Consider the following 23,894-nt stretch of genomic DNA (forward strand, 5'->3'; position numbering starts at 1 on the left):
GAAGGTTTTCAGATAACCATGGCCCCACCTAACCTGTGGTCACACAGACATGCAGAGCTTTTCCGTCCTGACCCATGAGAAATATTATTTGCCCCTTTTCTTTAGCAGAAATTTTCTTTGTGTGTGTGTGTGTGTGTGTGTATAAACTGGGCTGTTTATATATAAACTGTATATGTAAACTGTTACATAATATATATATATGTGTGTAAACTGGGCTTGTATGTAATGTATATCTGAACAGCGCAAATTCTATGATTCTACCACTGGACATATGATATACTGAAAATCCTTATTTATGCAGAACATAAATGATAGAATGAAGAGACGAGTGTGTGGGCCTGTCCTTGAAAAGAAGGCCTGTCATTGCAGGGCCTGCTTACCTCACATTTTGTTCTTCTAGGGTCTCACTTGTGAATTCCAGAATGTCCGCAGCTGTCCCCACAAACATAAGGAGAAGTTGAGAGAGTTGGTCCCGAGTGATCCCGCCTCCAATGGGTAGAAGCCATCTTCCAATTATTAGCATTAACAAGAATGTCTGATGGAGTCCCAAAGTCCAAACTTTCTCACATACGGTAGATAAGTTATTTACAAAAACTGTGGCCTGTTGAAGAGAAACGTCATACAGACAAAAGGATTGTGAGTTGCCACCTTGCAGAGAAAGGCCTTTCTTCACCATGCCTTTCAATCAAGAGTTAGATTTTGTGGAAGGTCATTTTCAGAAAATGATTCTTCACTTACTAAAGAAAGTAAAACTCTTTTCAACTGAACACTGAAGAAAACCAAAAAGCATAAAACAACTAACGTGGTCCTTAAAATGGGGAAGCTGTATAACTAGAAGTAATTTAAACCTTACATTTGCTGGCGGGATTGTGCCATATGATATTTAAAGAGTCAATTTTACAGTGTTTTAAAGATCATTTCTCATTTTATTATACTCTGTAACAAAGTATAACACATAGCAAATATTGTTAAATCCCATATCAAAATCACTAAAAATTCCCATATTTTTCTTTCAGAGATTTCAAGTCTGAACTTCCTCATCTGGGAATATTTTAGTGTGGTACAAATCTTCTCTTTTGTTTTTTATTGCTTTAAAACTCTACTATAGCAAACAAGAAAATATATAAAATGTTTCTTCATTACCTAAATGTAAAGAAAGAGAATAACTATAAAGTTATTATTTTTATTCTGAATATTAAACGTATTGTTCAAAAACCCATAAGCTAGGGGCTGGCCCAGTTGTGTAGTGGTTAAGTTTGTGTGCTCCGTCCCCAGTGGTCCAGGGTTCACTGGTTTGGTTCCTGGACACAGACCTACACGTCACTCATCAAGCCACGCTGTGGCAGCATCCCAAACAGAAGAGCTAGAAGGACTTACAACTATGATATACAACTATGTAGGGGGGATTTTGGAGGAAAAAAAAGAGGAAGATTGGCAACAGATGTTAGCTTAGGGTCAATCTTCCTCACCAAAAAAAGCATACCTTAAAAGAAGAAAATGCAAAAAAAAAAAAAAAAAAAAGCTAGAATCCAAATTTTATTCTGTCCTTATTCTTGGACTCTCAAAAAAATTTACATCCATTCGTGTATTCTGGATGATATCGCTTGACCACTTAACTTCTAAATAAATTTTAAAGTACATTATTGGGCCTTAAAGGTTGTGATCTTTTAAAGACTACAAGGGCATATGGCACAAGTGGATTGGATAATGATTCCAACTGATTTATACTCGTGATCTAACTACGTGTGTGCAAAATCTGTTGACTCCTCTTGATCACTTGCTAATGTCAAGTGTAAAGGTGAAGGGCAGATAAAAGGCTAGGCAGGATGCTGACTTGATTGGAGCCATGCATGAAGATCAATAAACTTTCATTTGCACACTTCTTTATATTTCTTCTAGGAGACTTTACATAGATCTTATTTAATTCTTACAGGAAGCATGCTAGCAGAGCAAATAATATTTTCAATTGTCAGATAACTAACTGAGAGACAGAGGGATTAAGTGATTTATTCAAAGCGGTATTCACAAACTGTGATTGGAAATTGAACTAGAACCCAAGGCTACTTCTATTAAACCTCATGGAATCAATAACCTATCTTACTGTCACAAACACGGTTCCATGGTGGGCGTCTTGGTCTTGAGTCTCTCTTGTGTATCATTTTCTGAGAGGCCATGGTGAGTTTGCCAAATATCAGGCATGTGAAGAACAAAGAAGCGATTCTATTTTGGCTGGAAACCTTCTCTATTTTATTAATATAAACACCTAAAAATATATATAGGGCAGATCCCGATCTTTTAGTTATATTATTCCTTCACAAATCTTTCTCTCTCTTTATGCATATATTGTCTGTCCTAAGTGATCAAGGTTCCTTAAACCTGCAAGCTAAATATATCTATTAACATATACGAGATATATATGCCTATTAGGCATGTTAAATAAGTTTAATAAATATAAAAATACGATATTTTGCAAATTCTGAGCCAAACAAACAATTGGCAAATTTCCTTAGGAAAGAGTGAGCTGAAAGCTGTAGAGAACGTTGTCCTCACCACATGAAAAGGTGATTTGCTAGCTCCTCGAGTATACATGGGAAAAGCTCTTACCGTCCTAATGAGATCCGCTGCATTGGTTTGCTCGCTCGACATCAGAGTTTGATTGAAGTCTTCTTTGCTGCTGGTATTCTGTGACATTCCTTCAGATTGGCTACTGCAATACTAAGAATTTTGTAAAAAAGCAATATGTCAAAAAATACCATAATAGGAAGAGTTTAAAATGGCTTCAGCGTAGCTAAGAGATTATAAGCGGATATATGGAGTTTCAACAGGACGCATAAACATTTCCAAAAATCAGATTATAGGCATGAGATAGAAAAGCACTTTTCAATTAATAAGAGAAGAGAGTCAACTATACATATCTTATTTTTCCACAAGTCTATGAGGATGCAGACTCTCTGAGTTCATTGTGGAGAGCTGTAGAATTTATGGATTGATAATTGGGGCTCCTTTCTTGAACCCTGAAACAATTGTAAAACAAACCAACAACAGATGACAGTATTAAAACATGTATGATCCTGAGCAAAGCTTTCACTCTGTTTGTTTCTTGTCCTGAAGCCTCTTAATCTAAAATACCATCTTGCTTAAGTAGATAATCCAATTACTTTTAAATCTAGCCTGTTAAGCACTGTAACAACTAAATAAATTAACATGTTCATCCACCAAAAGATACATTTTATTGTCAGTTTAGAAGTCACTTCAAGTTATAGAAAATTTGACCATAGGCCTAATAAATGACGTTTTTTCCCTTCTTGTTCCTTCATTTTGCATGTACATTTCTGCAAGTAAACTGTGCAAGATTTTTATCCAGCCGGTTGCTGGGAATCTGAGGAAGAGAAAGAGAAGAAAAAAGTATATGAAAGAGAAAAGGGGCAGCACTTGAAAATGTAACTGTAGCCAATGATTATTGGCTACAATTGGGTAAAAAAAAAAATGTGTAAAAAAAATTTGAAGATTTTTTTAAACATCTGCAGGGCTAACATACCTTTGAAACACAAACACACACACATATACACACACACCCCACCACCACCACCACACATCCATGATCACACATTTGGATTTAGAGAGAAATGTTTTTTTAATGTCACAGCTGTAAGAAGTGTATTTTTCTTAATTATTCTAGATATTTCGTCGGTCATTCTATGAACTACTTGAAAAAGAAGAAAGAAAGTCTGTCAAGAAACTATTTTTTCTACCCTTCATCAAAACAACTAGTGTTATGGGTGGAATGACAAGAATAATTAAGAAAAATGGCCATGTGCCATATCTCTAAGAGCAAAAATACAGCTGTTTACACTTCTTTTTTTTTTTTGGTATGACTAAGGTTCCAAGAAAAGATAATGAAGATAAAAAATTAACTCTTTGAACCAAGCAACAAACCTCATTGCAGAGTAATTTTGTGACAATCTAAGAACCAAATGGTCAACAGGAAACAAACTTTGACCACTTTGTTTGCAGGCATGAAAGCAGATTGTCTATTAAAAGTGATGACCTTGATATGTTTTTTACATCGTTAACACTAAAAATCTGTAGCCATCTTGTTATTTAAAAACAAAGTTATCTGTACTGTAGTATGAGATAACTTGGTAGCAAACAGTTTTGTAGTCCACATTATGACATTACGACCTGAGTCCCTCTCCACTCTTGTAATTCTGTTTGTTATTAACTGATGAGACTTTCCTTCAAGTGGCAGCTGCATTAAGACCGCAAAGAACAACTGGTTTGACTCCTAAAACCTAACGCTTAACCTCACTTGTGTTGTTTTCATGGTAATACTGTTTACATTCAGCATTGTAAAGGTGAGTTCATCTAGACAATGCGGGTGCCAACAAGCCGCCTTTTCATGAGCTCTGTCTTAAAAACTCTTATTAGCTTTAAAAATATTCCTTTGAATCAAACCAGACTGTGACACCAACAAGACCAGAAAGTTTCCATTGCTTTAGTCACGCCACTCCATCAATGGACCTAAGAGTTAAGGTCCTAACTGTCGTCATATCCATTTGTTTCCATTCGTGTAGAGCTAGCCAGATTCAGGAATTGATCATCTAAGAGAAGTGTCTTCAGGATGTTTTCCTAATGCCAAGTCATAGGTTAGAACATTTAGGATGCAGAATAAATGGAAAATGTGAAAGGAAAATAAATTACTCTTTCCTGTCATGAAAAATTCAGATGATTTTGACGCAAACTCCTCTAAAACACAGAAGACATAATTGAGAAAGGCAGTGTGGCTTAACGGAGTAGAGATCAAGCCCTAGGTTCTAAGCTCCAGAACTGTTGCTGATCAGCTGTGTGGCCTTGAGAAAATTACTTAACCTTTCTGAGTCTCCAGCTCCTCTTCTATAAAATAGAAATATATAAACCATGGCTAATTTGTGGAGTCGTTGGGTTCAAAAATGAGAAAATGTTTCTGAAAATGCTTTGAAACAAAGGGACTATATGAAGAAAAGTGATTATTATCCCAACCAAAATTTCCCGAATGAATGGACTAAGAGAATTGCTAAACCTCCCTTTATTCTGCCATTTCTTATCTCTTTAAACACAATTCCAGTACGTTTTTGCCTCTCTTTCTCTCGTTTTTCTACTTCCGTCTCTGCCCACTCTGCCCAGTTCAGTCTCTGGGCATTCATTTTAATTCTCGGTGTCAAAACGAGTCAAATCCATTACTACTAAAAGTCCAATTTCTTTTGTAGTATGAAAATTAGGGAGGTACTGCCCGGGGCTCAAAAATCTTTTTTTATTAAAAAGAGAGCTTTTGGTTGCATGCTATTTGTTGTAATGGGATTTGACCTGTATATCAATTAACTGTGCAACACATTTGTATTATAAAGGCATTTGCGGAAATGAATTGTTATTGTGGAGGATAGCCATGTCATAGAATTGTATCAGGAGGAAAAAAAGGTTTCACATCACCAGAGCTGATTTCCATACCGCTGAAAGGAGGAAGCAGTAAGGAAATTGAAACAGTTCCCTAATTCCTTATGGTACAGTTTTTAAAAGCCCTGATAACTTGAACCAACCAACCTGCTGTTAAAAAAATACTTTTGCCACAGGCATAGATATAGCCTATATGGCCTTAATATTGTTTAAGCAGGAGATTTAAGGCAGACAAATGTTTTCTTCATGCCTATCTTACTGGTACATATTTGTGGAATTCTTCAAAGATAGTGCACAGAGCGAAATTCCCCTCTGTGTGCCTAAAATTTGGAGCAAGTACTTTCCAGATAAGTTTTGAATATCTGAAACATATCAGAAGCTTCACTTTGCTACAGAATGACTAACTGTAGCAAAGAAACCTGTATAGGGGCATATTCTCACAGATCTTGCCAAAGCGTTTTATCAATGAAGGTAATAAGATAATATGATATCATAGCCACAATTTATCCATAAAACATGGTCCTGTATCTGAACCCTGAAGAGGTGAAGTCCAGGCTGGAGTTGGATGGACTTTACGAACCGCCTTCCCGGGGTTGTTCAGGAGCATTAATCCAGCCCAGAACCTGCTACCTAGGGTTGCCCATGTAAGAGGCAACTCACTTAAAAGTCAGTACCTCTCTCTATACATAGATTAGAGACTTTTACTGGAAGCCACGGTTTAGTTTCTAGGTCAATGTGGTCCTAATACATAGATCTCACCTTTCCCAATGGTGGGTCCCATTGGGACGCTTTACCCTTATTTTTGGGCTCTAGAGTAGAATTCTTCTTTCATTAAGTCAGCTCATGGGACCCTCAAAAGTGAATCTCCTGTAATCTGCAAAGCCTGTATTTTAAGACAGACCATTTCAAATAGCCCCTCCAAGTTTGATTCTATTTATATAGCAGAACACAGATGATGGGGCTTCCTTTTGTTGTTCCTAAAAATGTCTTTTTATGGGATGTTAGATTATTGAAGCCTGCCCATTCTTAGCACAATATAGAAACTTATTGAAGCCGCAAGAATTAAAACCAAATTTTTAGCCCCCTCATGTAAATAAACTCTAGTATATTGGAGAGGGGTCTTAGGAACAAGCTCTCTAAGGCAAATTGTTAATTAATTATATAATCTTAAGTCTTAAACAAATATAATATTTTTATTGGTTTTGACAGATCATGGATTCACTTCCTTTTGCTGATGGACACTTATTTATTCAATGCTTGATAACTCCAGTCCCTTAGAAAAGTAGATTTCTGACACAAATTGGATTTTAATAGGAAAGTAGTTTATTGCTGGAATATTCCACTTTCCTGCTTTCCAAAAGGACGTACCTGGGTCTCATGGTGCATTTCAAGAAGCCATAATGATGGAACGATGCTAATCAGATATAAAAATATGGCTGGTGAGAACCTGTGAAAGAGGACGGAAAAAAGATAATTTAGCTTTTACAAAAAATTTTTTAAAAGGAAGAAAGAGAAACAAATGCACGTGCCCTGACCACATTGTGTCAAGCCTTTTTATCTCAAGTGTTTATTTCAATGGAGAGAAAAGCACTATGTGATTTCTGCCATATGGATTATAGAGAAACAAAGTAACTGTAAAAGGCACTAGCAGCTGTCATTCTCACTGAATTTCTAATCCAATTAATAGATGTTAATTTTAATATGGTTTAATGGGACACTGCCAATTAGTTTCAGGCACAAAACTGGATATTTTGTATTTAATATGTTTTACAAAAAGCAAATACAGCAACAGTAAATCTTGGACTTTCAACATTGCAATTTCAGAAAGATTGGCTACATTTTTTAATATTAACCTGGAATTCTGAGAGCTCAAATAATGACTCCTGCTAGGGCAACAAAAATCGGATCATAATGAATAGGAATAAGCAAAATCAACTGGCTTTATGTGTATCTGCTAAAGCCACTAAAAATAAAAATACCAACAAACAACAACAGAAGACAGGTTTGGTATTTCTTTAAAAAGCTACCTATATTCATTATTTTCTGACTCAAAATTCAGAGGGCAATCCAAACAGTGGGCCTTTGTTGTCAGACACACTCAGTTTCAAATGCCAGTTTTGCCATTGACCTTTCTTTGCTCCCTAATCCAAAAAACGGGGACAGTCACAGTATGAGTTGGCTTGGGCTGCCATAACGAAACACTGCAGATTGGGTGACTTAAACAACAGAAATTAGTTTTCTCACAGTTGTAGAAGTTGGAAGTCCAAGATCAGGATTCCAGTATGGTATGGTTGGAGTTTGGCGAGGGCTCTCTTCCTGGTTTGTAGACAACCACCTTCTCACTGCATCCTTCCTCACTGTATTCACATCACAAGGAGAAAGAGAGATCTCTCTCTTCTCTTCTTATAAGGCCACCAATCTTATTGGATTAGGACACCCACCTTATGACCTCATTTACCCTTAATAACTTCCTACAAGCTCTATCTCTGAATACAGTCACATTGGGGGTTACAGCTTCACCATATGAGTTTGGGGGGAGCACTGTTCAGTCCACAGCGGTCAACATTTACCTCACAGGGGTTTTTATTACACTTTCTATAAAGCAGTGCCTTGCAGAGGTGGGCATTCCATAACAGATCACTATTATTAGTATTATTATGGGACATAGTGAAATGAAAACATGTCCTTACAAATTTGAAATAAGATAAAAATAATATAATTTCCAAATTTATCTCTTTAAATTTTATTTTATTTTAGGCTGGACTCCTGCTTTATAGACCATGGCAAAATCAAAATTGTAAGTCAATCTAATCTTATTAAAATACTTTTAGTATACACATGATGGTTTAAAATGGCCTGAAAAATAGAAATGCTAATTGTTCAACATATAGAGTTATTTGAGATGAAATAGTACTAAACCATATTATTATAAGCAAGGAGAGAAAAGTGAACCAACCTAAATGGAAGAGAACATTTAGAATGGACTTTTTAAAGGCTATTAACCCTTTCACTCATGTCTCCTTTCAACTTCTGGGGGAGAGGGAGAGAGAAAGGGCAGGAAAAAGAGAGGTCTTCTAAAAAAATGAATATTTAATATAGACACCACCCCACCTTTAATTTCCTGCAAAAATAAATTTTGAAAGAAAAGGTTACGGGTTGTGATATTATTAAAATCTGACTTGGAAGATGGCTGGGCTGCAGAGAGATATCGAAAGCCCCCATGTTGAACATGTTCTTAAAAAGAAAAGGAACAATTAATTCTTTGAACTTACATGTCAAGGGAAATATCAGGAGAGAATATTTGCTTTATGAAATCGGGAAAGGAAATGAATTCTAGTCAGAGGAACAGTTGGAATACGTAAATGTCTGTTTGGATATGGCAAATATTGGCTGGACTCAATTTTGTTGACTCTTTTGGGATTAATTTTGGGATTAACTCCCCTAACAGTACTGATAGAATAATAATCTAGGGAAATCATAGGCTGAACATACACTAGCTCTTGAAAGAGGTTAAAAATAAAACAAACAATAACCGTTAACATCTTCTATGCATAAGATTTATTTCTATAGTTGGAAAACAAATTACCATTCTATTTCAACGTATCTGATTATATCAAAAACAAAAACAAAAAAACTTCAAGAGTCAAGATTTTCTGGGTTGCCTATTACAGAAAATTTAAATTCCATAATCTGATACTCGAAGCCTCCATTGTGTAGTCTTATCACCACTTCCCCTTCCACTTCCCTTAGCACGTCCTACAAGCTGAGCAACTCAGTAGTTCCAATCTACTGTGTATTCAAAAAACAAAAAGAAATGAAATGTTTTGGAAAGTTTCCCTCACTTCAATCTCTCTTTATTAAATTTATTTGATCTAAATGAAAAGAAAGTAGAAAGAAAGAATCACATTGAAGGCCCAAGAATTAATCCATAGCCTTTCTCCCCACATTTCCCACCTCTTAACTCTACACCTAAGAGGATTTGCTGGAATTGCAAATGGCCTCCAGCGAGAGTTAGCATGAAATGCATAGTACCACAAGGTGACGAGAACCAGGCCCTTCCATCTCTCCTTCCTCTCTCTCTAATGCCCAGTAGCAGGGTGTGGTAGTTGTGCAACTGAAATTTTTAAAAAGCTTATGGAGAAAGTAAAATCTCCATTATTTAGGCAAGCATTGAAACATGTATGAATAGATTTTATTTTGGACATGATGAATAAATTTCAGTCATATATAGCACATATGTTGTTTAACTAACCACAGATTCCTGTTAAGAATGAAGTGTCCCATGTTCCTTCAGCCTGGTTAATCTGAGAAAAGAGGTTCTGAAATGGCTTCAGAGCAAATGTCCCCCCAAATTATGACTGCTTGTTTTGGAATGCCCTCCTCTTACATCTCTAACCATGAAAATCCTGCCTGTATTTGAATGGCACAGCAGGAATTAATCTTAACTTGTGTTTACCTATGACCTGGCACATCCTCCACTGTTTTATAGTTATATGTATATAAGACCTAGCTTTCCTAACGTAAGTTCTTTGAAGGCAGATCCTGAGTCTTGCGTCTCTTCCCTTTCCTTCATCTTTTCTCTCCTCAGTGATATCAGCTGTCTTACTAAGTCTTTAATTGATGCTTACTAAGCAAATGCTTAAATGCTTGAATGCCTGAATTTATGAATAAAGGAAGGACTGAGCAAAGGAGTGAATGGAGGCTACTGGCCTCTGCAAGGCCGTTTTATTCTCATTTCAGGAGCAAGTATGCTCCTTGTGTCCCTGAGGAATTGTTACACTGCAGCAGAAATTTCACAAACCTACGAGAGCCAAATTTGATTCTTTCCTCTTCCAGGGTTGTGGAAATTCACTACCTTCCCTGAGACTCAATGTTCTTATCTATAAAATGGACATACTGATATCTACCTCATACGGTGGTTGTGAAGATTAAATGAGGCAGTGTGTGCCACGGGCCTGATAGTTTACACGCTCAGTGCCTGTGAGTAGCTGCCTTTTCTAGGCTCAGCTCTGCAAATAAACTCACAGCCACATAGTCGGTACCTACACTTAAGGAGGACTCAGAGGATACCAGTTTAGAAGACTGTTTCTTCAAATAACTTACAATCAATCCTATTTTTAAACTGTGATTCTCAAAACTAAACCTATTTAAGACTTCTCCAATCAAGGGAAGTTGTTTATACCTCTGAGGATGTCAGTACAGCTAAGTTCTCATTCAATGTTAAAGCAATTGCTGTCATGCAGTCACGGTTTGCAAGGACCGTTTGCCCATCATGACCTATAAAATGCTGCACAATCAGGGCCTTGCCTATCTCGTGGGCTCTGTTGCTTGCCATTCTTCCTCACTGTGCTCCTGGAACAGTGTTTTTCTTTCAGTTCTGGAAAAAAGCTAAGTGCCTTCCTAACTCTGGACTTCACCCATGTGTTTCTCTCCCTCGAAATACCGCTCTCCCTCACTTTTCACTTATCTCCTTCTCATTGTTCACATCAGCTGCAGGGGGCTCCACAGAAAAGCTTTTCTTGTCTCTCCAGCCTAAATTAGATCTCTTTATTATGCTTGTCACATAGCACTCTTCACTTTTACCCAATACCATAGATTTTCAAAATTTGTAATAGCATATGTGCAAATGCTTGTGTGTTTGTGTCTATTGTCGCTTAATTGCCTCCCAGCAACTCTAGGTAGTACAGCACAAGAACTGTGTCTGTCTGCTCATCATTATGCCTTCAACAACTTCCGCAGTGCCTGGCACATGGTGGGCTCCCGTAAATATTCAGTGATTTGATAAGGCCTTAGTTGATTCATGGTTCCTTCTTTCTTGACGCTCTGTGGCTGGTTTGACTAGAAATCTCTTCTGAAATATCTTTATAAATTGATTCTTATCAGAAGTTTTACTGAAGGAAACTAACTATTCTGTTCTTGTATGAATTTAATATTGTTTTACTACTATGAAAGATTTAATATTTCAAGGTGACATTTTAGCCACTACTTATTATTTTGAAAGTCTGCCGTATTCTTGACCGTGCATTGTCAGTGCAATTCATTTTTGGAACCAAGGAGAACATGAATTTTAAAAATTAAAAAGTAGGCGTGATCCCACCCTTTTCTGTGTAATTAATCAAATTGTGTGTCCTTTCCTAGGAGCTAGCCAGCAAATCATTTTATTCCAGTCTTCATGTCTTAATGGCATCAGAAGTAAATAGATGCCAAGTAACTCGTAGGAAGACTAATACCATGGAGGGGTCTAGCCAACTCAGAAATAGCTTAAATCAGCTTTCTGGATACTTGTTTGTAAAAATAAGATATACTATTCATAGACTAACAAAAAGTGATTGACTTTTTGATTAAAATATATGATTAAATATATATGAAAAAATATATGATTAAATAAGTAAGACATTTCTAGGTGGGAAATTTTTACAAAATTGATAACACTCTATTGCTAATGAACTATCTGCCTTTAGAGACTCAGATTTATTACAGTACCAATTACCACCATCGCACCAGAATACAGAAGGGGCTCAACATTAGTGCCAAATTACTTTGCCTTTGTTTATCTATTTTTTCTAAATTAAAACCTTCCTAAAGATATTCTTTCTCTCCACAGAAAGTTTTGTTCGTTTGTTTTTTATTTCACAGCCTTTAGAGACCATACCAATTCTCTCTCAAGTACACAGCAGGAGCACCATCTTAAAGGATGTTTTTCTTTCTTTGTTTCTGTACTTATTTGTTTACTAATCAAATATGCTTATAGGTCTTGCTACCTGCTAGATACCACACTGACTTTTAAAGAGCTCTACTCATTGTGCTTTTTTTTAGTTCATTTCATGCAAAAATAAAATATTATTTATCATACAAAGTTGTCATTTCAACAAATTATGATGTTTTCCACAAAATGATTATGTCATGACATTTAGCAATTTAGCCTTGCAAAGCATTATATTTACTTCATCTCACCATTAGTCTAGCATTAGATTCCATTTTTCTCTTTCTAAAAATGACAGTTATTGTTGTTTTCTTATTGAAAAAGTAATGTACATTCATTTTAGAAACATATAACAGTATAAATAAGCAATAGAAGAAAAATTAACCATAATATCACCCACTACCCTGCTTAGCTTTGCTCTCTACAAACAATGAGGATTCTAGTCTTCTAATCATATGCATAAATCTAAAAGTAGATAATATTTAGGTGAACCAAAAATAATGTTCCAAAATTACTTCAATGTGAATCGCAATTTAAGTTGTATTTCATGTCTCAATATTTCCTTTGGTGAGGAAGATTGGCCCTGAGCTAACATCTATTGCCAATCTGTGCCAATTTTCTTCTATTTCACATGTGAGACACCACCACAGCATGGCTTGATGAGCAGTGTGTAGGTCTGAGCCTGGGATTTGGGCCCACAAACCTGAGAACCCCAGGCCGCCAAAGCGGCGCATGCGAACTTAACCACTACGCCACCAGGCTGGTCCCCCTCTACAGACGTGGAGTGGAACTGTAAGGATACTAAACTGGAGTTTCAAAATCTCACATGAAATCAAATTTCTGGAGCACTTTATAATAATAGGCCTACTTTCATGGAAATCAAGAAACTAGGTCAAGACACCCTTTTGTGAGGCTCTAAACCTTGTCTAATGATTTAAAGATTGTCTGTCCTCCTTACACGTAGACTGCTTTCTCTAAATGGGCCTTAACACCCATGGTTTCCACCTGGCTGCCCTGCAAGGGCTTTCTATTAGTGCACAGGCAAAAAGAGTGGCCAAAACGACAGCCTCAATATATCAGCCACCACTTTGCAGCCCCTCAAAATCCACCCAATTCTTTTGCAGAACACACAACCCCTGAATGCCTGAGAAGTCAGTAATCTGACCCCAGCCATCACCCATTTGTCTTCTTAACTAGCATTCCCTTCCCAACCACCTCCCTCCCAGAGCCCTTTGTGTGTATCTGCCCAGCAGGGGTAGAGGAAACCCACAACTAAATGGTCATAAGTGCATGAGAACTTCCCCCCAAATGGAAAATTGAATATGGAGTGTGTATATTTTCATAGGTGCTAAGAGGAAACGATAGGTTTTGTCCTTGATCTTATGGGAGAGCAGACTAGTAACAAGAACAGGAGAGACAGAGAGAAATTTCAAATGGGTTGGGACTATCCATTGCAATGGAATCATTCTTTATACTTCCAAAGCCTTTGAGGAATGCCCACATTTAGGTTTTGCAAAGAGGAGAACACTTGTGAGGGTGAATATTAGGGGTCTTAATTATAATTTGTATTGCATGTTGCCAGTTGTTTTTTTAATAAAGTCATATTCCCAAATTATGATATAAACCAGTAGGAATATTAGTATTATATATCTCACTTAACTTACAATTTTCCAAGAGTATATCTAAAGCAAGAACAAGCTTTATTAAAATTCAAGTTGTTCATATTCAAACCTCAGCAGTATGCTTCAGGATGACTAAACTAATTCTAGGAATAAAATATGCATCAATTTTAGGATCTACATCCTATTTTTCTCATAAAATTTCTGAGGCAAAGAAAATCACGACATCTTCCTAAAAGAATTGGTTCTGAGAGAAATCCTAACTCTTGCCGTCACGATATTCCCTTGACCTGAGACGCGTCCCTCTCTTTTCCCCACTCTGGTAAAACCATCAGCTACCTCAAAGGGCAGTACATAAACCACTTACCTGAGAAATTTTCCTTGTCTAACAAGCCTACCGTACTGATTCTATCTTTATCCTGCAGCCTTTCTGCACTCTTGGGCCTAATTTGTGGAACATTATTTGCTTCTCAGAATGTTGTTTTGTACTGTTCTCATATAATTGCATATATTTTATATTCCTTCAAGAACACCATCATAGTACCTAGTACAATAAATGATTGTTTAATGAATAAGTGGACTCAAGCACTAATGACTACAGGAATTTTAATGGTCTCAGACAGGATAAATGCATTGTGGAATTATTTATGTAATGTTTTAATTTATTTCATTCTATAAAAGACAATGGTATTTATTTCTGTTCTTAGAAGAGATTGTTCTTCACTTTAGGACCAAAAATAAAGATGATCTAGAATTTTTCCCTTCTGTTTTCTTTTATATCCTGTTTGGTTTTACAAGGATGTTGGCTTGTACAAGAGTGTCTCTGAGCCATGTCCACGTGTAGTCTGAATTTTTCTACATTCTGTTCTATGCAAAACCATCTCAGTGCTCGTTAACAGGTTCCCTGGGATTTACTTACTCAATTTTAAAAAAGAAAAAACATTTTGAACCTTTCTCCACTATAAGGAATTCTTGACCCTAAAAGTTGATATCATTGTACCGTTCACAGGCAAAACCCAATTTGTTTATTGAATGCAGAGCACAACAAATAGGCTGATGGAGTTCAATCCTTGGCTGGGAAATCCTTGTCTAAACTTTGGCTTCCTCATTTTTAAGTAGGAGCAAGAATAGGACCACCAGGGCTATTGTGAGGGGTGAATGAGGTAAAGCATGCAATGCAAACGCCTGGCTCAGTAGCTGTGGGTGTTCACCAGATGCTGGGAATTGTTTTTGCAATTTATTATTAGTTGTGACCTTAGATAATTGATCTAGCCTTACTGTGCAGCAGTGTCTTCATCATAAGATGGTGATAAAGATGAAAATGAATTCATAGGGTCATTGTGAGGATTACATGAGACAATGGATGTACAGCAGGCTTGGAGCATTGTCAGCGCTCAAGAATTGATAACTCTTGCCACCTCCATTATCACCATCACCTTCATCATCATTCTCATTACTATTAGCAAAAGACTGTCAGAAAATGGCACAGCCAACTTAGGAAGCTATGCCAGGTGGATCAAAGCAGGTGTGTGGGACAGGAGGCTCAATCAGGGAAATAAGAAAGCAAAGAAATCCTTCCGAGGACATGCCCAGGGCTGGCAGCAGCACTGATGGTAGAGAGGACTTCTTTTTTCCTAAGAATTAGTAGTTTTTATTCTAGTAAGATTACAACATTAAGTCAGTTGTACCCCAGCTACCTCCCAGAGGTCAGCCAGACAAGCTAAAGATAAAGCATAACCCCCCTCCCTGAACAACTGTGGGTGGTAGGTTTATATGCAGAGAAAGCAAACAAAATCAGTCCCGAGCCTGGCATTTTATATTAATGACCCATATGCCCTTGATGTTATTTCAGTGTGACTTTCAAAGAAAGTTCATTTTCTGATACCTGCATATAAAAAAATTATTTTATTAAAAAAACCCACCGGTTTTCTTTAATAAAATGATTTCTACACCCAGGGTCTAGCTCTCCTGATAGCAAAGCCTCAGAGGAACTTCTGGCGTAGTAAGGGACAGGCCCATGGGGAGAATGAACCTGGACATAAAGGTGAATTCTCCATTGTTGGAAAAGAAGTTAAACTATTCAGATTTGTCCTGTTGCCGTATGCATAATAATGCCACTGCCATGAGAAGGAGAAGTGCATGAAATTTAGAAGTAGGGATATATTTAAACTGACTCATGGCAGCTGTCCACACGAACTGTTTTTTCTCCCAATCAAGTACAAGAAGTTACAAAATATTTTAACCTTAATTTTCAGCTCTAAATGTCTCAATTGAACATATTCATGGAGAAACCATGGACAGCATTCAATGGTTTGGTTTCCTGGGGGTCCCATTCTAACTGCAAACATAATTATTGCTTTGATCCCAAGTCCGTTGTAAAATAAAAGAACATATGACTTTTTTGTGGGGGTGAAGCATAGTACTAATTCAAGATAGGATAAGACTCTTCTTCCTAAACGTGACTCAGATCAACTAAAGCAGTCATTTGCTGATAACATTCAGTGTGCCTTTCCAAAAAGGATGCAAATTTAAGTCACCCTTTGCACTGATCCCAAGGCTGAGGATATAAAATGCATGCACGGGGCCCACCTGGTGGTGTAGTGGTTAAGTTCACCAGCTCTGCTTCGGCAGCCCAGGGCTCATGTGTTCAGAGCCTGGGCGCAGACCTACGCTTTTCTCATCAAGCCATGCTGTGGCAGAGTCCCACATACAAAATAGAAAAAGATTGGCACAGATGTTAGCTCAGGGACAATCTTCCTCAAGCAAAAAAAGAGGAAGTTTGGCAACAGATGTTTGCTCAGGGCCAATCTTCCTCACCAAAAAAATAAATAAATATAGAAAACATGCACACATGTGAAGATAATGAACATAATAAAACTGTATACACACTGCAGACAGGGCTGATAAATCCATTGCACAGTGTAAAGTGCTATTGGAATAACTAAAAAGCTAAGGAGAGATTTTGGGAAATCTGGACAGCAAGTGTGAACAGCAAGAGAAGTAATCTATCTGCTGGGAGAATTTCTAGTGCCCAGGTTGGCCATATGGAAATCACAGGCTCTGCTTCCAAATCCCTCCATTTCATCCTCTCTGATATCTAAAGAGATCCGCAGGAGAAGAGCGCTTTTATTCCCCAACTTTCTCTCTGGCATTTTTGTAAACAGTTTGGTGGAGGAAGATACATATTATCAAATCCTACAGAATTACATCATACAAAGAAGTTCTTCTACACTGCTCGAAACTTGTTCTGGGTCGGAGTTCATAAGTTATCTGTCAAGTCTAGGTCTTTCATTTCTACTGTTGAGGCTTCTAAATACAACTGACCACTCAAAACAAATTTCATCAACTTTTTTACAAAGTTGGTTTGAATTTGAAATTAATTTAGCATAGAATCTCTTGTGAGTTTTTATTTATTTATTTATTTATTGTTTTTGAGGAAGATTAGCCCTGAGCTAACATCTGCCGCCAATCCGTCTCTTTTTGCTGAGGAAGACTGGCCCTGAGCTAACATTCATGCCCATTTCCTCTACTTTACATATGGTACGCCTGCCACAGCATGGCTTGATAAGTGGTGTGTAGGACCACACCAGGGATCCAAGCCATCCAACCCCAGGCCGCCAAAGTGGAACGTGTGAACTTAACTGCTGAGCTACCGGGCTGGCACCTCTTGTGATTTCTAATTTAACTTTCTTGTTTTCAGTTGGGAGCAACCCAGACATTTTCTAACATACAGTGTTTCAAGTGAGATATGGTAAAGATACAAAATTTACATGGCATTTTTCACTTGGAGGCAGGAGAGATGGGGAGGAGAAGAGACAAGGAGAGTAGAAAAGAAAGTCAGTATTCGTCTGTCTTCTCGGAGTATGTCAGAATGTCCCAAGGCACACTTGGCTCTTCCCATGCCTGGCTCCTTTTCTTCTCTAATAGACCCAATTCAGATGTCACCTCCCCGGTGAGGCCGCCCTGACCACCCAGTGGAAACTTCCCCTGGTACTCCATCCTTCTATAACCCACACCACCACGTAGACCTCCACAGCTCTGACCGCTCATTTGTTTACTTGCTTATTGTTACTTATTAGCTCCCTTGTTTGTTATTTGCTTCTTTATTTTCTGAGTGCCCTAACTAAAGCATGAGTTTTTTCAGGGCACGATCTTACCTGTTCTATTCGCGTCCATATTCTTGGCACTCAAACAAGGTCTAACACATATCATATGTTCCAGATATTTTTGTTGAATGAAGAATGATAAGGCTCTGTGCTCCTGCTTCCCCACACTCTCTGCCCTCAGGATGCCCCTTACCTACACAGCCTTTGCACTCCTCTCTCCAGATGTGCATCTTACCCATTTTTCCTGCAACAGTTTGGATGCTGTAAGGTCCTCTCTCCCTCTCCCCCCAAAGTACTCCTCTTTGTATCCTTTCTCCAAATTGTTAAAGACAGCAGTGGTCAGAGCATGAGCTTGGAGTCTTAACATCCCTGCTCTCTCAATTGCCAGCTAAGTGATCATAGGTAAAATGACTTAACAGCTCTGTGCCTCAGTTTCCTCAGCTAAAAATGGGAGGAAACAGAGAAACAGAAAATAATTACAACTGCTGTCACAATCGAATGGGATCTTCTGTGTAGAACACGTGAAAGAGCCTGAACACAGTAAATGCTAAATGTTCATAATTATTCTTATTCCCACACATGTGAGCACTTAACCAAAATGCTATCTTTTATTTTAAATTTTCAAGTATGCTTGTTTTCTGTTTCTTCTGCCTTGTCAGGCAGTGTCTAGCACAGTGTCATGCTTACTTAGTAGGCAATTCAACAAATAGATGTCTGACTGAACAAAGGAAAGGGGAAGGAGAGAGAGAGAAAGGTGACCACATAGGTGAGGTATTTCTATTAACTCCATTATATTTCCCTCGTATTCTTGCAATTCTGATGAAGAAATCTCAGTGCTTAAAATTCTGTCCTTTTGCCAATAAATTCAACTTAGATTTCTACTTATTCTCGGATACCTCCTGCTTTCAAGTGAACACGCTTCAAACTTGTCACATTCTTGGCAATTTTTCTATCCCCTAAGGAATATTTTATCAGTATTGGTTGGAAAGCAACTAAAATATTGTCTTCTATTTGACTTTACCTAAATGATGATTCACAGACCCATCGGATCGTTGCCCAGTCAATAGAAAATAAAATCATGAAAAAATAAAGCAAAGTGATACTAATTTCCATCTTCTAGAAATGTAAGTGAAAATGCAGGTGAAATAAATAGATACTAAGTGAAAAGGAGCAAATTCCTCTAGCACACGGTTATTGGGCTTAACAAGGGATGTGTCATTGGCTCACTCTCTGTATCCTATAGGATTTCAACAAATTAAACTTCTCCAACTGGCAAGTTATTAGTGTTGACGTAATGTTGCCTGTCCCTGGACAGCTGAGTTCAGCAGCTTCAGTTCCATTTTTCCTTTCCAAAGGATAGCTAAAGAAGCATTCTTTGGACAAGTGTAATATGTTTGCTACGTTTCAAGAAATTTTGTTCACATTTTCCTCTATAGCTCTGTTTATTGTTCCATGATTTCTGTAGATTTTATTTCTTTGGGCCAGGTGCAAATTTTAGTAAAAAGAACAAATGTTCAAACTAGCCCAGAATAGTCTAAAGGAGGTTCATGGGTCTGATGTTCCAGAAAAGAAATTTTCACTTCATTTGTGTACGGAGTTTTGTCCACCCTTCAAGCATTACTTGATTGATTGATTGGTTCGTTGATTTTCAGTATGGGAGGATTTCTCCTTCTTCTTTTTCTTCATTTAATAGATAATGTACTCAGCTGATACAAAGGGAATTCTTTGACAAGTCCTTCTTTTAAAAAAACATGAGACTGTAATATACATCATTGTAACTTTCATCTCCTGACAGCACATCATGGACATCCCTCTAAGTCAGTAGCTAAGAATCTAGTTCATTATTTTTAATACCAGCAAAATATTCTATAGTGTGGGTATGATACAACTTTTCAACCATTCTATTGATGGATAATCAGGTTACTTTTGGCTTAGTTTCCACTAACAAGATGGACCTCAATATATTTGTACATATGTCTTGACACATCAGTACTTTGGGTTCTATAAGGTAGATTCCAAAATGTAAGACCAATGGATCAAGAGGTATATCTATATAGATCTATACATATTAATATTTTCCTATGTAAAGTATAGATACTTCCATAATATTTACTTTGTTTTGTTTTTACTCCATCAGCCTAGATTTTCTGATGGAAACATTTTTTAACACTCAAAAACAACAAAAAATTATGCCTTGCTTTACTCAGAAAACTTTGACCCAGAAATGAAATATGCCCCAAATCAAACCCTTTTTAACTGCCACCACGTTATTTCAAGGAGAATTTTCTATTTTTTTTTTTTTTAGCACTCCATCTTCTAATGTGTTTTCAAACTTATGACACAGTGGTGTGTGGGCTTTGTCCACCATAAAAATGGTCATATCTGCAGACTTAGTTGTATTTGGTAACATCAGTAGAACACAGCACTGCATCACATTTCTATTTAGATCAGTTACAAAGACTCATTTGTTCCTGAAATTTTGTAACAAGCCAAATCTATCCACTTTGTTTCTTTGCTTATTTTCAGATATTAGTCTAGATACTGAACTAGCAAGACTTTTTTTAAATTAGTGCTATAATGTACATCATGGGTCTGTTCTGAAACAATGATGAGGATTGTTTTTTCTACTTTTTGGCTCTGAACTAAAGGTTTATTGGCCAGTCTCTCAAGTGAATTTGTTTGACTTGTACAGACAGAAAATACGTCCAGTTGACACAGACTATTTTTTTAATAAGAAGAAAAGAAAGAAAAATCTTAAGATCTAGAAAAGACTACTCCTTTTTTATTTGTTGGCCATCAACATATATTATTTCATTGTAATAACCTATGAGATAAGTATTTATAGATGAGGAACGTGAGGCTCAAAAATGTTAAGTAACTTGCTCAGTGCCTCACAGGAAGTAAGTAGGAAAGCCCAGATTTTACCCCATTTTATGTCTGATTTTGAGGCCACACTCTAAACATGAAGACCTCCCCAGTACCTAATTTAACTCCATGCACTGACCATCACCTATTTTGCCCCAATCTTTTTCCCTCTCTTGTTTGTAAATTGCATGTCAGTCTGAACCAGCTGTCAGTGATGATACAGACGTGGAGGTAAAGTTCCATTGGCTATAGTATTTCTTCACAACTGCAGTGGAATTTTGACTTAACCTAAACTAAGGCCTGTGGTCTACTCTTGGAGCAGGAGATGGAATATTTTAGGTCCTGTTGAGCTAGTCCCTCTTATGAGGTTGACATTTCTCCCAGAAGCTCTGATGTTGGTAGCCAGACTGCTTTACATGGAACATTTTTCACCTTCAGACTGCATCCTCCTGTTACTGAAGATATTTCTACCCTAGCATATTAAAGCTACTTGGTAAAAACTAAATCAATGTCATACAACATGCTGGGTGAACACTTTTCTCCCATTTTGTTTCTTTAACCCTAAGGCTTACTTAGGAAGCTAATACCATTTTTCTTTGACATTTCCAGAAGACACACTGGAAAGTACCTCGATTCTCTGTTGCTTAGTAAGCTGTTCTGGGGAGGCTGAGGGTGGAGAGCAGTAACATTCCAGTCCTCATTGTATTAAATTAGGATTCTACTTGAACAATTTTTTTCCTTGATAATTCTAGAAATTTCTCAATTTAAACAAGATTCACATCATTTTAAGAGATAACACATTCTCTTCCTTGGACTGTCATGAAATGCACCACCTCTTGTAGTTTAATATGTAAAACAGTAGAGAGGGTTTGGGTTTTTTTTTTTCCCCCTGAATATGGTGGCCAGCTATAATGCCATAGTATATGTAATTCTTGAATTGGCTAATACGATTTTCTTCTTTCTCGTAGCATTAGGTATTTTTAAAAGTATCGACATATAAGAAATATAAGACATAGCCTCACTGTTTTAAAAAATTGATACAGGAAGAGGCCTAACTTGGAGAAGTTTGGGATGAAAATCTGGGAGTGGACGGATGGAGGTGGAGGCTCTTGGTAAACGGCAAGAGACTCTTTTTCTCGAGTCTTCTATTGCCATGCAAGTCTTTGGGGAAGAAATACAGCACCACGCAGAGCCTCTAGTTCTTGCACGTTGAGGTTAAGTCTGAAGCACTACCTACTGGTCCCTCCACCAGAGTGGCAACCCGTCTTTGACAAGACAGGCTGCCCATTAACTAAGCTCCGAAGCTGCTAACCCGGGACACCTGAGGCCAGTGTCACGCCAGGGCGCCCGAGGCTCCAAGGAAGCGAAGAGTCCGAAACCACAGACGTGCTGCGAGGGGCTTCTCGCCCTCAGAGGCTGCCGGAAGCCCACAAGCTCAAGCAGAAGACACTGAAGCCCAGTGAAGGGCATTCCCACACTTGCACGCACGCAGACTAACCCATGCACACCCGCACACCCCAAATTCAGAAAACAAGGCACATGCCGCCCTCCTTGCCCCGCCACTCCCCCACTTTGGAGCACTTTCTGTACAGCAGGTAAGCGCTTTCTTTCTTTTTCCGCATCTTCCAAGTTCCCAAACCTGGGACTGGGTGACGCGTGGCCGCATTCACGGCTTGAGCCGTCCCAGTGTTGCCCTGGGACCCTGAGGTACCCCCGGCTGCCAGAGAGACGCGCAAGCATCTCGCGCTCCTTCGAAGCTCGCAGCGAGGACAAAGGGGGTCCGAATCCGAGTAAAGAATCGGCGGGCAGCGGGGAGCTGGGCTCTTGGGCTGCCCGTGAGTGCTGTGGGGGACAGTACCCGAGGACCCCGCGCGCCTCCCCTTTTCCCGGGGTGCACTCACCATTTGTAGCCTCTGCCGTGCTTGAACTTGAGGGTGAGCACAGTCTCCAGAAAGAGCAGGAGGTTGAGCAGCGCCAGCAGCCAGTACCACGGCTCCTTCTTCACCTCGGTCACTCGCCAGACCCCAACCAGCGAGTGCAGCACGAACAGCAGCCGGGTGACCAGGGCGTTGAGCAGCACCAGTCCCTCCATGCCGGCCGGCGCGCGCTGCCTGCGGCCCCCCCGCCTGCGCCCCGCAGACCCCGCCGGGAGCACCCCAGCCCGCCCGTGGGCGGGAATGTGACAGCTCCGAGACCAGCTGCTGCAAGCGTCCCTCTGCACTCTCCCGCGCCTGTAGATAGGAGAGAGCGGCTCGCCCCTCCCCCAAACTTCCTGAGAACTCTTGGGGGAGAATCTAAACCCCGCTTTTCTAGACTGCTGAGCTTTCCAGGGAGTCTGGGGCTGTGCTGCCCGCACTCCTGCGCGTTATTCTCCAGCGCTGCCCATCCCCCTCCCAATCCCGGGAGCCAATCTCCCTCCCTGCCCTCTATCCTCACTGCACCCCGTGCCTCCAGTGGGGTCCCCAAGAACTTCCCCACTCCGAGGGATTGAAAGAGGAGGGAGATGGACGGAAGGTCAAGGTGCTGCATAATCAGCAAGGGGGAGGGGCACGAATCTGTGGCACCTCCTCCTTGCTTTCCCATTAAAGGACTTTCATTCATTCACACTTCTTACTGAGACAGCCTCTGAGAGCGACTCGAAACTGGGACCGAGGACGACCAAAGAATCTGCTGTCCAAGCAGTTTTAGAAGCGCAGTTCCTGCCCAGTTTGAAGAACTGAAACTTCCCAGGACTAGAGGAAACCAGACGTGCTGGGCTTTCTGAGAGCTCCCAGCACTTTACATAGCGAACAGGTAGCCCCTGTCACTTCTACTCTCTGGACAAGGTGTTGTTAACGCAAAGAGATGTTCTTTATCATGGCATCCTCCTCCCCCCACCCCCCGCCCCCGGTTTTTTTCTGAAAGGATATAGGGTAGCAAGACAAGAAGGCAGACAGGAGAGTGTGGGAAGACAGAAGATAAAGCCAGGAGTTAGATTAGAAGGTGGAATCATGGAGGCTGGAACTGCACCCTGGAAATCAATGACCAGTGAACCACTCTCTAGTCTTTCTGGCATCCGAGGCAAAGACGAAACTGAATTCAGGCTTTCCCAAAACACCCTCATGATTTTCGTTTCCTTGTTAGGTTTCCTACCAGCTGTACCACTATTTACTTAACATTTTTCTTTAGACG

The 23,894-nt window shown here is 39.0% G+C and overlaps 1 protein-coding gene across 1 annotated transcript in view; it reads right to left on the reverse strand.

Moving 5' to 3' along the window:
* Nucleotides 1-23,349, reverse strand: part of TMEM26 (transmembrane protein 26) — a 39,538-nt gene extending 16,189 nt beyond the window's left edge. The window contains exons 1-4 of the mRNA XM_001503481.5: nt 22,625-23,349; nt 6,799-6,877; nt 2,605-2,715; nt 381-601 (exon numbers count right to left, since the gene is read on the reverse strand). Coding sequence (XP_001503531.3) covers nt 381-601; nt 2,605-2,715; nt 6,799-6,877; nt 22,625-22,815 — 602 coding nt within the window. The 5' untranslated portion in view covers nt 22,816-23,349. The remainder of the gene's footprint in view (nt 1-380; nt 602-2,604; nt 2,716-6,798; nt 6,878-22,624) is intronic.
* Between the last annotated feature and the right edge of the window lie 545 nt (nt 23,350-23,894).

This window comes from Equus caballus, chromosome 1 (assembly GCF_041296265.1).
Source record: "Equus caballus isolate H_3958 breed thoroughbred chromosome 1, TB-T2T, whole genome shotgun sequence".
Taxonomy (NCBI): Eukaryota; Metazoa; Chordata; class Mammalia; order Perissodactyla; family Equidae; genus Equus; species Equus caballus.